Source organism: Panicum virgatum, chromosome 9N, assembly GCF_016808335.1.
Source record: "Panicum virgatum strain AP13 chromosome 9N, P.virgatum_v5, whole genome shotgun sequence".
Lineage (NCBI taxonomy): Eukaryota > Viridiplantae > Streptophyta > Magnoliopsida > Poales > Poaceae > Panicum > Panicum virgatum.
In genome coordinates, this window is record NC_053153.1 from 12,849,474 (window position 1) to 12,864,540 (window position 15,067).

At 46.6% G+C, this 15,067-nt stretch overlaps 2 protein-coding genes across 2 annotated transcripts; both read left to right on the forward strand.

Moving 5' to 3' along the window:
• The first annotated feature begins 3,418 nt into the window (after window positions 1-3,418).
• On the forward strand, window positions 3,419-6,684 carry LOC120688718. Its single transcript, XM_039971104.1, has 4 exons — window positions 3,419-3,608; window positions 3,734-4,693; window positions 4,758-4,826; window positions 6,244-6,684. The coding sequence occupies exons 1-4, from the start codon at window positions 3,419-3,421 to the stop codon at window positions 6,624-6,626; spliced, it is 1,602 nt and encodes a 533-aa protein (XP_039827038.1). The 3' UTR covers window positions 6,627-6,684.
• Window positions 6,685-9,685: 3,001 nt separating this feature from the next.
• LOC120688719 (probable ubiquitin-conjugating enzyme E2 24) lies at window positions 9,686-14,432 on the forward strand. The gene is made up of 6 exons (XM_039971105.1): window positions 9,686-10,453; window positions 11,144-11,521; window positions 11,964-12,053; window positions 12,742-12,891; window positions 13,454-13,526; window positions 13,681-14,432. Exons 1-6 carry the CDS (start codon window positions 9,686-9,688, stop codon window positions 14,430-14,432), a joined length of 2,211 nt encoding a protein of 736 aa, XP_039827039.1.
• The last annotated feature ends 635 nt before the right edge of the window (window positions 14,433-15,067 follow it).

The following is a 15,067-nucleotide window of genomic DNA, read 5'->3' on the forward strand; positions in this document are numbered from 1 at the left end:
CTAGGACCCACTTTACTTACTAGTTTGTGAAGATACATTTCTTGGTTCCACTCCCAGTGGGAGCGAATTTCAGGCTAGAGTTAAAAAAACCCTCTCGTCTGCCACTACGCCAAAGCACGAAAGAAAGGTCCTGGCCCGCACTCACACGGGTAACGGCGCCTCCGTATGTCTTCTCTTATTCAATGCTCGAGGGTTTCTTCCCCCTAGGCCAAGTTTTTTTAGTAATATAAAAACATACCGTTATATAAGTTATTTCCATTAATATGTATTAGATATAAGGAGCACTAAGCCTACATCATATTGTGTCTCTTTCAGAAGCAATGTGATATAAGCTGATATAAAAAACACAACTATATTTTTTATTTTATTTTATTTTGTTTCTCAAATGAAAGAACAGGAAAACAGTATCAGTTAACAATCTTAGTGTATACGATATATGAAGTAACTAGGTACGATATATGAATTAGGTAGGACATACCAGACTAAAGATGTGGCAGATCTGCTCCAATTTAGTAGGTCTGAGACACGAATATGAATTTTTGGTTTCTGCATATTCAGTAGAAGATATTATTAGTATGTTTTTTGGGCTAGTTATCTGTGTGAATTTAATCGAATATGCAGTTATTAATCCATGTTTTAAGGTCCATGTTAAAAACCTAAAGATGCTGGTGACTATTATATATAACGCAAATGTATGCATCCAATTTCTGCTATATTATGCAAGCTCTTAATAATATACAAGCATATAATTATATAAACTCTCACTATATCATATTGTATCCATATTAGAAGCAATGTTGATGTAAACTACTGTAAGACAAATCAATTATATCTTTTTTCCTTTACTGAGGGAAGGAACAGGAAAAGCAGTATGAGTTATCTTAGCATCTATCAAACATTGAATAACAAAAAATTACCAAATTAATGGTGTTGCAGATCTGCTCCACCTAACAGAACTGAAACATGGATATGATTTTCTTCTCTGCAGATTCAGTAGAAGGCATTTTTAGTATTCTTATAGCTAAACCTTTTCTGAAGCTGCATACTAATAACCTAATAACCTTTGGATGTTAGTGTCTGTACTTGAATGGAAAATGTATATGTAAAATTTTTACAGTTATATTCACAACATTACAGTAGGTGGTTTGTGTTGCTTACCTCGGGTTGCAGCACTGGTCGTTGCAGACATCTTGGCCGAATGACTTTAGAAGTTAACGAGACTAGGCAGGTTGGCGCGCTTTGCGCGCCTGTATCAAAATGTTTGATCTAAAATAATAATAGAAATATATTATCATGTGCTACAGTTAAAGCAATATCATATTGATGTATTTTAACAACGTGTTGATGTATCGTGTGCTACAGTTAAAGTAATATCGTGTTGATATATTTTAACAATGTGTTGATGTATTGGATGAAGTCTGAAAGTTACAGGATATAGGTATAGTAGTTTAAAGTCCGAGAGCACGCTAAATGTATGGATATATATATTTTTAATAATTTTGTTTTATGTTAGTAGATACGGTTGGTGGAGTGATTTACATTTATTATTGATTTTGGTAGGGTTAAAGATAAGTTTAGTAATTTTATTTGATAGAAAAAATGATAAGATTAGAAATGAATGGATGACTCAATTATATTTTGCGAGTTCACGAAGTGAAAACAAAATCCAATAAATAATAGAGGATAAATATAGTATATAATTTTTTTTATTATTTTTGTGTATAAAAAATAACTAAACATTTAAACATGTGGGTCCCACATGGTTTAGTTTTATATTATAAATTATTTTTAATTATTTTTTAATTATGAACAGTACCTGGGCCCACATAAACAGTAGCTTTTATTATTTTCTATTATGAACAGTATCCCGGGACCACATGAACAGTGCTCCCGGGCCCGCATGAACAGTACCTCCGGCCCCACGTGGGCCACGGCTCACGAGAGCGCGCCGAATCCTGGCGCTTTAGTATAGGTTATTGATTCCCTTCTTCCTCTTTTCCCTGCACCAGCAGCAATGTGAGGGAGAGGAAAGCAAAAAATTAAAGATATAAAAGATTAGATACTATATCAACAGAATGTAAAATTGGCACTCTAACAGAGTGAATCAAATCAGCCATATGGAAATCAACGATGGTAAAAAGAACTTCGAAAATCATGATGAGCAAACATAGAAAACAGTTTTTAATGTGCGCCTGGGTGAAATAGGTAAGCAAAACCAGTTCTGACCTCATCTGGTTTAGAGGAAACTACAGATCCAAGGGCGGAAACAAAAAAAGGGATGAAACAAAGTTTAAGAAATCACTGAAGAGAAAGTAGAAGGCACAATGAGAAATCGTATATCACATCGAGATTGAAATCGAGGCTGAAGACAAAATCTCGCATTAAAAAGGATGAATTGTATTAACCAATCTGTATACACAGGAAATTACACAACTAAGTTATAAACGCTGCAAGAAAGGTGAGGACCAATGAAGTAGAAGGTAGAGAAAGCAAGCGGTGCAGCAAGAAAGGGGAAAAAGAAATAACCAGATGAAGCATCCTAGCTGGAAGCGAAACAAAAATTGAAAAACGCATCTCAGTATCGTCGCAAGTGATAACCCGAACCACACATGCTAAACCCGCACAAGGCCATTGCCAAAACCAGGAGTCGATATGCAGAGGAGCTGCCAACGGATGCAGCTTTTTAAAAAACCTAATGGATCTGCACTGGAGCCGCCAACGAATGCGGCTTTCTAAACCCACAAAAGGCAATTGCCCAAATAATCAGAGAGGCTCTTTGTAACAGAGGAGCAAGCAAGCAAGGTTCACAACTAATTCTGCAAATCCAAGAATCTGATATTATTGACTAAGCGGGAAAGATATGCAATATGTATCACTGCATGCCACGGAAACACACAAGTAAACACTAGCCTTGGATTTGGCAAGATTGCATTACAAATGAAGGTGTCACTAGTTCTATCAAGTACAAAAGACTAGTGCTGATGAACAGAATGCACCGCAAGACCATATGTCACTCATCGATTGTCATTGAGAACCGCACAGGTGTAATTGCTGATGAACAAAGTTGGAAAATTCATTTTCATCAGAATTTAGAAGTAGTCAGAAATTGGAAAATTTCACCCCGCTCCATGCGTGTTCAATTGCAGCTGCTTCTCTTCCCACCCCTCACCATTCAAATTCACAATTGCGTTGCGTATAAATACCACGCCGTTCATCCAGCTCTCGCTTCCAGAACAACAGAACTCCTCCCTCCCAACCTGATCCCCTCTCCAACTCTCACAACAGAACTCCTCCCTCCCAACCTGATCCCTCTCTCCAACTCTCGAACAACCACCGCGCCCAATGGCGCCGCCCCCGTGCCGAGGGCTTCAGCGCCATCCCCGGAGCGCTAGGGGCATCCGACGGGCGCGTCGAGCCCATGGGGAGCCGTGTTGCGGTGGTCCAGGCGCGCGCGGCCCGGGAGCGTGAGGCCGGTGCAGCGGGTCGCCGCGGCGCCCTGCTCTCCGCGGAGGATTCCCCAACGAGCGCGGCCGGAATCAAGCAGGGCATCGCCGACATGGTGACCAAGGGTGGCGACCCGTCCGAGGGCGGCGGCGACGACGACGTTGGTGCCGAGGCGGTAAATATGTATGCATTTTGCACTGTACCATGGTAAAATTATAGTGCCATTTGGTATGACGCTATACGAGGAGGCGCCTCTTGTTATAATGATAAAAAATTAAATACCCCCCAGGCGGGTGTCGCCGCGCTCGCGCTCACCAGCGATGGCCCAGTCGGCATTGCGGGCTCGTTCGAGAAGGGGAAGCTCGGCGCGAGGCGGGTGTCGCCGCGCTCACGCTCGCCATCGACAACCCAATCGGCCTCGCAGGCCCGTTCGAGGAGAAGGAGTTCGGCGCCCAGGTGGGTGTCGCCGCGCTCGCGCTCGACGTCGCCGACCCAGTCAGCCTCGCGGGCCCGTTCGAGGAGGAGCAGCTCGGCGCCCAGGCGGGTGTCGCCGCTCTCGTGTTCGACATCGCCGACCCAGTCGGCCTCGCGGGCCCGTTCGAGGAGGAGCAGCTCGGTGCCCAGGCCGGTGTTGCCGCGCTCGTGTTCGACATCGCCGACCCAATCGGCCTCGCGGGCCCGTTCGAGGAGGAGCAGCTTGGCGCCCAGGCGGGTGTCGCCGCGCTCGTGCTTGACATCGCCGACCCAGTCGGCCTCGCGGGCCCGTTCGAGGAGGAGGAGGAGCTCAACGCCCAGGCGGGTGTCGCCGCGTTCGCCCTCGCCGACCCAGTCGGCCTCGCGGGTCCGTTCGAGGAGCAGCAGCTCGGCGCACAGGCGGGTGTCGCCGCGCTCGCGCTCGCCATCGCCGACCCAGTCGGCCTCGATGTCGAGGGCCCATTCCAGGTGTGGTACGCGGACATCGGCGGTGAGGTTGAGCTCGCGGAGGGCTCCGACTCTGACGACGACAGCGCCGCCAGCTTCTACGTCCACGAGGAGGCTGCGGAGAACGAGGGTGGCCGTCGTCTCAGAGACACACTCGGCTTCGCACTGCTCTTTGGAGTCGGCGCCGGTGTGGTGTACTACGCCGACTTGTTCGTCGACAACGTGCAGCCGACCGTGCGCGACACCCTGCCGAATGGGTTTCCCGGCTTGTGCGAGGCAAATGCTTGCTACCCTCGCGGCGGCACATCGACGGCGACAACACGTCCAGGTTTGCGTGTTCATCTCTCTGTGTGTGCGTGTCCCCTCTGTTCCTAAATTGATTGATCGTGCAGTGCCAGTGACCGAACAGCTGCCGCAATCTGTTGATGGGAGCACTTATGCCCTTTCCACAGGAACACCAGGTGAGCAATCTGTTGGAAATATGCCCCAGAGCTAATCATAGAGGTGATCATATTTCTTTGTATTCATGATTAATGAAGTGTTTCTTGAATATCTATGAAAAACAACTTGTATTGATTGACAATTATGTGAATTGTCTGTGAGACTCTTTACTTGTATGGTTATTCTAAAGCTGTTTCTAGTCGGAGTTCATGTGAGGACACATGGATATTAGACTAGTACATGTATTAGTTGATGACTATGTTTCACAAGTCATGGACATGTAGATGTCAAACTAATAATGTGGGCTCATGTGGGACAAGAGTCTGAACTGACCCAACACGAGATGATGACTTCTCATTACACAACATGTACGCTGTGTCCTAAGACCTGAGATCGTCGTATGTACTCAAGATGTGAACCGACTTACTTTGGAGCCATCAAACGTTGCACCGTAACAAGATAGTCATAAAGGTGGCTTTCGGGTCTGTCAAGAAGCATGCTGTGAGACATAGTCGGTCAAGATGGGATTTGCCCGTCTCTACAAGAGAGATATCTCTGGCCCCTCGAGTGATTCGGATCAGGAAATGCATGGCCATGCTGGGATTAAGAGTTAACCAAGGATTCCGAATCACAGAATCGAGAAAGAGCGGTCAGCTTTAAGCTAGACCAAATATCGCGAGGCAAAGAGAACAGCATGTATATGATATTGTGGAAGCTCGTCTGATATGATCCTTGTGTGCGTATAGGAGTTAACATGTCTTGCTAGAGGCCACTGTCTACTATTGGGCCGGGTAAGAGTACTCGGGTCATGTCTATTCGCATGTGAGCCCATAGGGTCACACGCTTAAGGGAAAGAAGACTGATAAGAATGAGATCCGAATTAGACTGGACTTAGGTATACTAATTGGCCTTTTCGGCCCAAAAGGGGGCGCCCAAGGTGGGGTCCAAGACAGCCCACCTAAGGGGTTATATAAACAGAGCGGAGGGGCCTAAACCCTGGGCCTTCTACTATTCACGGTACTGTTCACGTGAACAGTACCGACGTGAAACAGTAGCCGATCTGGCAATCCGGATCACGACGCTTCTTCCTGTACGTGTGGATATCTTGGAGGTGCCGATCTAGCAATCCGGATCGCGACGCTTCTTCCTGTACGTGTGGATACCTTGGAGGTGCCGCATCTGCTGCACAAGGACGAGCCGCACGAGAGGATGTTATGTCAACTGTACTGCCGGCTTCTATCTGCACTACACCGACGCGCTACAGAAGTTCCGCAACCACGCGTCTAGTGGTAATCCCGTGATCTATAACTGCAGTAATCCTGTTTATGCGGTAGAAAATTTTTATTTTTCTACCCCATATTCCTACACAATCCGATTCGGTTCCTCATGTTCATGACAATCAATTTCAATTTGTGACTGACATTCTTTGGTGTCCAGTTTTTCCTCGCGTCTGTACAGGCGCTGCCGAATGGACGCAGCAACACCAGCGAGGGGGCACCAGTACTGTCGCCACCACTCCGTGGATGAAGCCGACGACGCTTGAGGTCCTGCCCCAGTCACGCCTGCGCAGCGTCCTCAACGACACCACTCTCGGCTTGTCCATGCTTGTTATGATTGTTGTTACGGTGATCGCCCTTGGTGTGGGCTACACCACATTTAGACTTTACCTAATTCCGTATAAATTTTCTCTGCTCATGCTTGCGGTTAGTAGTGTGGGTTGCGACTTTACCTCATTCCGTATAGATTTTCTCTGCTCATGCTTGCGGTTAGTAGTGTGGGTTGCAGAGTTTAGAGTTTTGACTTCACCTCTGTTCTGTTGACTATGTTTTTCGCCGGAAGGCAGACGAGAACAAATTAAACTGAAGTTGATTTTGGTTCGCCCTTTTCTTTGCCGTATACGTTGTTTTTCTAATGTTTTCTTTTTTTTTTTGCTAGTCATCGATACATGGGATTCCTGATGAATGAGATGGCTGGCCATCGTGTTTTTTTTTGCTAGTCATCGATACACGGCTTGAATGCCTGTTTTGCGTGCTTGTACAAAAGCATCCTGATTTCTCCTGTTGGCCGGGTTTCGCCTTTGCTACCTCCACCTTCCATCAGGTATCAATGTACTTCTTCTGTTTCAAATTATAAGTCATTCTAAAAATCTTGAAAAATCATTTTTTTTAATTTTGATCAAATTTATATAATAAAATAATAACATATATGATGCAAATTAAGTATCATTAGATTCTTTATTAGCTATATTTTCATAATATACCTATTTAATGTTATAAATTTTTATGTTTTTTTTATAATTTTGATCAAATTTTAAAATGATTTAATTTTTTAATATTTTTGGAATAATTTATAATTCAGAACGGAGGGAGTAGTAGGTATAAGTATGAGTAGGAGAAATTTGCAAAAATGGAACAACAAACATTGGCATTTGCAGTTTTGCCATTGGCCCCACATTTTATAGGCACAGATGGTCCCACCATGTCATTTATTGAGAGTGGCAAATTCGCGAGTCTTAATATTGTAATTTTTTTCTAAGCAGAGCCTAGGAGAGCCTATGCGAACGAAGCGACGCGTGCTGAGCGTCTCTCGCCTCCGTGATCCCCGTCCGTGCGTGGCAGTGTGGCACGTCACGTCTTCTCGATCCTCGCTCTTTCCATGTGACTCGCGAGGTCACGCAGGGTGCATTGGGCTCCCGACGCAGGCGGCATGATTGAATTGGCCGATGTGACAGCAGCGACGGCTGATCGCGGACACAACATCGTGCATCTCGACGTCCGCGCCTCTCGAATTATCTCTTTAGTCCGTGTTTAGATCATTTTACATTTTGGAATTTTGAATGTTTAAAAGTAATATTCAACATTTGAAGTATTAAATATAGACTAATTATAAAATTAATTGCAGATCTCGTCTAAACTACTAGACGAATCTAATGAGTCTAATTAATTCATCATTAGAGCATGTTTACTGTAGCAATTTAGTGTCTAATCACATCCTAATTAGACTCATTAGATTTGTCTCGCAATTTACAGTCTATTTGTGTAATGCAATTTATTTTTCGACTACATTTAGTACACCATACAAGCGATTTACAAAAAATTTGAATTTTACATTTTGAGATTTAAATAGGGCCTGATTTGGCCAAAAATTTTGGAAAGTAAATCTTGCTAATTTAGAGTCATTACTAATAATAAAATAATTTAGCTTGGTTTGGTCTGATTTTCAAACCATTAGCAGGGTCACGCGGAACATGGGAGGCGCTCGCGAACCTTCGTTTCCCGGGACAGGACGGGGACGAGACGGCACAGCGGCATGGGCGGTGGGCGCTTTGCTGCGCCATGCATGCTGGTGCGAGGAAGACGACGTGGGAGGGGGGTGAGATGCAGACAGGTGGGGCTCGGTTGTCGGCGAGAGATGCAGGGTTGCGGCGATGCGGGTCTGTGTGGGCGCTGGGCCGAATATGGGCTGAGAAACAAGAGAGGAGGGTGTCTAGCTGGGCTGGGTTGAAAGTAGATGGGGTTGGCCGGTTGGGTTTAGACCTGTTTGTTTAAGATTTGGGAACAGGGAAGGTTCTAACATTTTGGGAATTTGGTTTGAATTCAAAATTCAAGGCATTTAAAACTAGTTTGGGATTTTGTACCACCAAAAGTTCACGAGAATCACGAGACAGACAAGGTCGCGCACAGTTGTGCTTGTTTTAAGGTTGTCAAAATATTTTTTAAAAAAAACTTTAATGTTGAGCCATATTCGCAGGGTTCAAACCATATTCATGCCATTTCAAAAACGGGCTGTTGTAAAATTCCTCAGATTATTGGTGTTTATAAATACGTGGCAACATATGGTGTTCATTGGAATGGCACCATTTAATTACTATATATACCTTGGAATGAAGAACACTAGCCCAAGCTTGCTAAATGAAAAATAATTGCAAACATGCAGATAGGTCCCCACTTGCAGAACGAACCAATTAAGTTGTTCATTGAAGCAATTTACAGATGGCAAGCTATGCCCTGGCGTTGCTTGGACTAACAATTCCTCAGCTGCCGTTCAGATGTTTTTCTGATCATTGGACTTTAACATTGAAAGCTCCGGATTATTTGAAAATCCTAACTGATTGATCTATTTAGTATTTTATCAAAGCTCCGGATTATCAACTGGCCCGTGTCTATGTTAGATTGGAAATATTTGTACTATACATGCAGATAATGTTGGGAGTATATAATTTTCATATCCCATAGGCCATAGCAATGTATGGACATAGGTCTATTATGTCGAACTTAGCTCGTGGATATCAATGAGTCTTAGAATATCATATATTGCCGATACTCAGTATATTATTCTGAATTTTTTTTACCATCCGTAGCAACACACGGACATACACCTAGTTTAAATAAAAATTACTCAATCTCACGAACTAATTGTTTAAATTTTTATTGCATCGTTATGTTTATTACAACGAATTTTTAAAAACTAGACCACACTTGATTACGTTTAGATAATATTTTTGTCTAAATTCTGGAATAATTTCTGTCTCTATAATATTTTATTATATTCTATAATATTTTATTTTATTCTGGAACAATTTCCATCTTTAGAATATTTTTTACCTCCAGCGAATTTCTGCGATAATACGATGTCTAGTCGCACGTGCTATGAATAGAGACCTCGCACGTGTGTTGGCCCGGGACGGCACCTGCGGGAAATACATGCTCTCCTGTCCGGACTCCAGCTCCGGGTCTTAAACGACACGGAGACATGAATCGACTACAAGTCACGCTGCTACCAATATAGTATAAATTTAAACCAATCCAGCAAGGAGAGATCATCAATTCTAATAAGTCTACCAGATTGATCGAGAGAGAAGGAATTTATTTGAGGAGCAATGAACGGCGCTGCGTCGGAAACAATACGTTTGTGCGACCTTGTAGTGTTTGGGAGGAAAGACGCGCACGACGAGCGCGGGCTGGTGATGAAGCGCATGCCAGGGAACATGCTTGGCGTGATGCGTGCCGACGGCGCCATGGTGGCTGCAAGGCCGCGCGGCCTCAGTGTCGTCGACAGGAGCTACTTCCGCGCGGGCCACGTCGTCGCGGCGGCGTCGGACCCCGCTGGCCAGATCGGAGTCGTCACGGGAGTTGCCACGGCGCTCGACCTGGCATGCTTCGACAGGGAGCCGCAGCAGGCGGTGACGGTCGCTAGGGGCGTGTCGCCCGCCGACCTCCGCCGCGTCACGGAGCTCAGCCTGGGTGACTACGTCGTCTCGGGGCCCTGGCTCGGCAGGGTCGTCGAGGTGTCCGTCAATGTGGACTTGTTGTTCGACGACGACGGCGCGCTCTGCAGGCTCACTCGGGCGGAGCAGAAACTAGTACCCGTGGACAACTACCGGACCCGTTGTCCTCCGAATAGTGTCTTGTACCCTGGGCAGCGCGTCACCGGCCAGCCGCCGTCAGTCTTCCAGGCCTCCCGATGGATCAAAGGCTACTGGAAGCCCACTCGCGTCAGGGGCACCATTGCCAAAGTAGATACAGCCGGCGTGGTCGTTTACTGGGTCGCCTCCATGCATCTGGGCACCTCCAAGGCCCTAATCCAGGCGTCAGCGCCCGACGCATACCACCCGAGCCCTCACAAACTGGAAATCTTCCATTCTACGGCCGCAGAACCAAGCCAATGGTGCGTAGGCGATCGCTGCTTCTTTCGCACCCCTCGCTGCCACGAGCATGGTACTGCCACTGATCATCCTCAGGGCGCCTGCAGCTCGGAACCGTCGACCACGGCACCAGACACTACTACAGAATTACAGAAAATGTTTTTGTTCCAGATCATTTGTCCCGGTTGCCTTTGGACCCGGGACAATAGGTGGTTTTTGTCCCGGGTCCAAAGGCTAGCCGGGCCAGCGGGGGAGACAGGGCCCTTTTGTCCCGGTTGGAGGTACCAACTCGGATAAAAGGTCCCCCTTTTGTCCCAGTTGGTGTGGCTCCACCCGGGAGGTCCCCCTTTTGTCCCGGTTGGTGGCTCCACCCGGGACAAAAGGTCCAACCCTTTTATCCCGGTTGGTAACACCAACCCGAACAAAAGGTCCCTCCACGTGATAGTTCAAAAGGGAGTTATTCTTTACTGAGTCACATATACTATTTAGGTGAGTTGGTAAGGAAGCCATGCACTAGTCAAGTCAATAGGTCTTGGGTTCGAATTCCGTAGGGCGCAAAAAAAAATTAGCGCGAGGGGCCTTTTGTTTCCGGTTCTACCACCCGGGACAAAATCCTCCAGAACTTTTATCCCGGCGGCCGAATCCCGATTCCAAAATCGGAACAAATAGCCTTTGGAACCGGGAAAAAAACAGACGATCATCACCTGCTCTTACCCGTGGACTGATGAGATCGCACGGGAAGCGGCGGACGAGGATGGGGTGAAGCGAACGCTGAGACTACACCAGAGCCGCGCGGAGTGTGAGCGGCCCATGTCCGTCGCTGACACCCGAACGGTGGTGGACGTGCTGTGGCAGGACGGCACGCGGCAGCGTGGCGTGCCATCGGCATCACTGCTCCCCTTCTGGGCACGGAACGAGCATGATTTCATCCCAGGGCAGCACGTCGTCGGCATGGCGGCTGCAACTGATGATGAGCTGGCGGAGCGTTTTGGCGTCGTCCGGAGCCTCGACTGCAAGGACCAGACCGTGTGCGTGTCGTGGGTGAAGCCAGCGACGTGCCCAATAGAGACCGTGAGCGCGTATGATCTGGCCCGGAATTTCGACGAGAATTTCTCGCACGGAGTTTCTTGGGTCGGGCATATTGTTGATCTCTCTTACGACGATTGGGGGGGGGGCGTTTAGTTCCAAAAAAAATTTTTGCGCAGTATCCATCATATCAAATTTTCAGACACATACATAGAGTATTAAATGTAGTTAAAAAATAACTAATTACATAGTCTAACTAATTTCTACGAGATGAATATAATGATGCTAATTAATTCATGATTAGATATTAATTATCAATAACAACGAAATGTGCTACAGTAGTCAAACCCAATTTTTTTCACCAACTAAACACACCATGGGGTGATGGCAACACATCCAAGGTAAATATCCTGGCCGGCCGGGCATAGCCCTTGCCCTGTGGGTCCATGCGTATTGCTACTAATACATTGACGCACTTGAATTTCAGGTTCTGCCTCATGAGATAGCCGTTGTCCAACGTCAACGCATCGACGAGATGCTCAGAGAAATCGGCGATTGGGTGTACGACGATGGCCCCGTTTGGGACCGCGTGCCAAAAAAGCGAGGCGCGCATAAGCGCGACGTGGCTCAGAGCTCGCTTGCGAGGCGCGCATAAGCGCGACGTGGCTCAGAGCTCGCTTTTTGTGATTTTAGAGCCGCATGTTGTAACTGCCGCTTATTCAACGCGCGGCGGCCGGGCAACGCGCGTCCGCCGCAGCTCGTTTGGCGGGTTTAATTTGCTTCTTTGGCTTAGAAGCGAAGCAAACGCGGTCCCAAACAGAGCCGATGGCGAGGTCGACAAGCCGCTGGAGGATAAGGATACCACTCATCAAGAGCTGACCACTGCACCTGTATGTAATTACCAAACATTATTACTATTTGCAGGTCCCGTTTGGTTTGTGCTGTGCTAGTGAATAGTGACATTTTGACCGCTAATTACAATGTTAAACAAAGTCAGTTTATAAAACCAACTTCAGAACTCCCGCGCTAGTGACCATGAAGAATCTAATGAGGTCTTTGACCGCGCGATTAGAGGATGGTTATTGTAGCATCACTATAACAAATTATCAATTAATTACCGTCATTAGATTTGTCGCGAAAAGTTGCACCAATCCGTAAAAAAGTTTTACAAATAAATTTTATTTAGTACTTCATGCATATAAGATTTTTTTTAGTGCGGGTAAGGCCATTGATAGTGAGAGTGACGGCCTAATCAAATCATCCAGGATAGTGAGAGTGATGAGGATTCCGGTGATGTCGAACAAGGCCATGAGCCCACGAGGCAGGCAGATGCCACCGGTGGGCCGTTTCCGTTTCGGCGCTTCGACGTCGCACAGAACCCACTGGATCACCATTTCCTTGATAGCGTGGAGCAGGTAATTGTTTTATTCTTTAATTTCCACTAACAATATGTGCATGGAGTTTAATTTGTTTCAGTCCCTTTGACGTGAAATATCAACATAAAAATCTGATGCACACGTGTCTTGTGCATAATCAAAATTAAGAAAATGTACTTCTATAGTAGTGCTTGTTTTGGTGCTAAACTTTCTGAAAAACATGGCTACCAATCTTTCTCCAAACATTTGAATACAAGACATGCTAATTGCATCGTGATAATTAAAATCGTGTTTTCATTAGCACGTTCTAGAAAAAAAACTCTATTATGATCTCATCAACATAGATTAATGAATTAGTAAGACTTCCTACTAAATCCATTTGTAAAAAAACAAAATATTGAAATTTCATAGAAATTTTAATTTGGCCACTATATTTTTGGTACTAAATATATATACGTGTTATAAAAGTTGCATTGTATAGGAGAGTTTAGCTGTGCATTTTTATTTGACCGTGTATTTTCGTATGGCCAACCTACATGGCTACATCTCGCCTGTATAGTGTGCTTAACTGCTAATCAGTTTGTGCCTTGACCAATTACAGGGCATTGCTGTCGGAAGGAAGTGGACAAAGAGAGTGCAAAAGGAATGGAAGACTTTGGAGAACGACTTGCCAGGTACGCCATGAAAAACTTCTTCCGGGATTGGCCACCATGCATATGTCCCAATGCAAGTTTAACACGAGCTAGCTAGCATTCGAAAAATTAGAAATCGATCGATCAGTAGAAAAAAATGTATGTATATGAATGCGATCTCTGCTCGTGCATGCAGACACCATCTACGTGCGTGCGTTCGAAGACCGCATGGACCTGCTCCGGGCGGTGATGGTGGGCGCAAGCGGGACACCGTACCACGACGGCCTCTTCTTCTTCGACCTGCATCTGCCGCCTTCATACCCCGCTGAGCCGCCGCTGGTGAACTACCGCTCGTTCGGCCTCCACGTGAACCCTAACCTCTACCCCTCCGGCACGGTGTGCCTGAGCCTGCTCAACACCTTTGGCGGCCAAGGAGTCGAGCTGTGGTCGCCCGAGGCGTCGAGCGTCCTCCAGGTCGTTGTCTCCATCCAGGGCCTCGTGCTCACCGCCCAGCCCTACTACAACGAGCCCGCCTATGGCGCCCAGGCTGGCACGCCGATGGGCCGCCGAAACGAGCTCCCCTACAGCGAGAACGCCTACTTGCTCACCCTCCAGACCATGCTCCACCTTCTGCGCCGGCCGCCAGCGGGCTTCGAGGAGCTCGTCACGGGCCACTTCCGGCGCCGCGGGCAGCACGTGCTCCGGGCGTGCGAAGCATACCTGGAGGGCTGCCGCGTCGGCACGCTCGACGGGGAGGCGCGCGCCACGGATGGGAGCAGGGAGCGGCCGTGCTCGGCTGGATTCAGGCTAGCGCTACTCAATCTCCTGCCACGGCTCGTCGACGCATTCGACGGCATCGGCGTCCAAGGGTTCGAGCAGTTCCACAGGTCCAGGACGCTGCCGTCCACTCTGCAGTTTGCTACTACCCAGCAGCCTGTTATCCCATAATTAGGGCTTTTGTTGTATGAGTAGTTACTGTGCTATACACACTGAGCCAAGTAGTGATTTATTTGAGATACTACCCAATGTCAATAAATTAAAACTATTTAATAATTTTTTTGCTCATGGAAATAAAAGTGCAGTGTCAAGCTTCTATTTGGATAGATAGTTTTTGTGGAGTTCTTCTAGATAATTTTGTTATTTTCATATGCTATAGTCTTAGATATATTTCGAGCTGTTATTTGGATGCATCAGGCTGTTTTTTGTAGTTTTGAAAACTGTACTATCCCCAAAACCATATTTCTTCGGTAACTAAAGAAAAACAGGTACTATTAGAATAAATCACATGAACAAGCAGTTTCTCTAGTGTCATCCTTTCGGAGGCCGCATCGCCCACCAAAATTGACATCCGACACACCTTTTGTAAATTTCATGATAACTCAAACTCAATTTCCAAATCCTTCTAGAAATTAACAATGGCACGACTAGGCTTGATGGCTTAGTCGTGCCGTGCCGTATCGGCACTGCATGCATGTGCTATGACCTAGGCACGACACAATGGAGGCTCGACCGTGCCGGGCCGACACGACTAACCCACGAGCACACCAACCCAGCGAGCCCATCGAGCACGTCGACCCTGCTGG

Excerpts from the sequence above, each read along its gene's own strand:
- LOC120688718 (XM_039971104.1), top strand. The coding sequence starts at position 3,419 with ATGGGGAGCCGTGTTGCGGTGGTCCAGGCGCGCGCGGCCCGGGAGCGT. Across the intron at positions 4,694-4,757 it reads GACGGCGACAACACGTCCAG|TGCCAGTGACCGAACAGCTG; the intron begins GTTTGCGTGTTC and ends TTGATCGTGCAG. Across the intron at positions 4,827-6,243 it reads CCTTTCCACAGGAACACCAG|TTTTTCCTCGCGTCTGTACA; the intron begins GTGAGCAATCTG and ends TTTGGTGTCCAG.
- LOC120688719 (XM_039971105.1), top strand. The coding sequence starts at position 9,686 with ATGAACGGCGCTGCGTCGGAAACAATACGTTTGTGCGACCTTGTAGTG. Across the intron at positions 10,454-11,143 it reads TGGAAATCTTCCATTCTACG|ACGATCATCACCTGCTCTTA; the intron begins GCCGCAGAACCA and ends GGAAAAAAACAG. Across the intron at positions 12,054-12,741 it reads GGGTGTACGACGATGGCCCC|GATAGTGAGAGTGATGAGGA; the intron begins GTTTGGGACCGC and ends CAAATCATCCAG.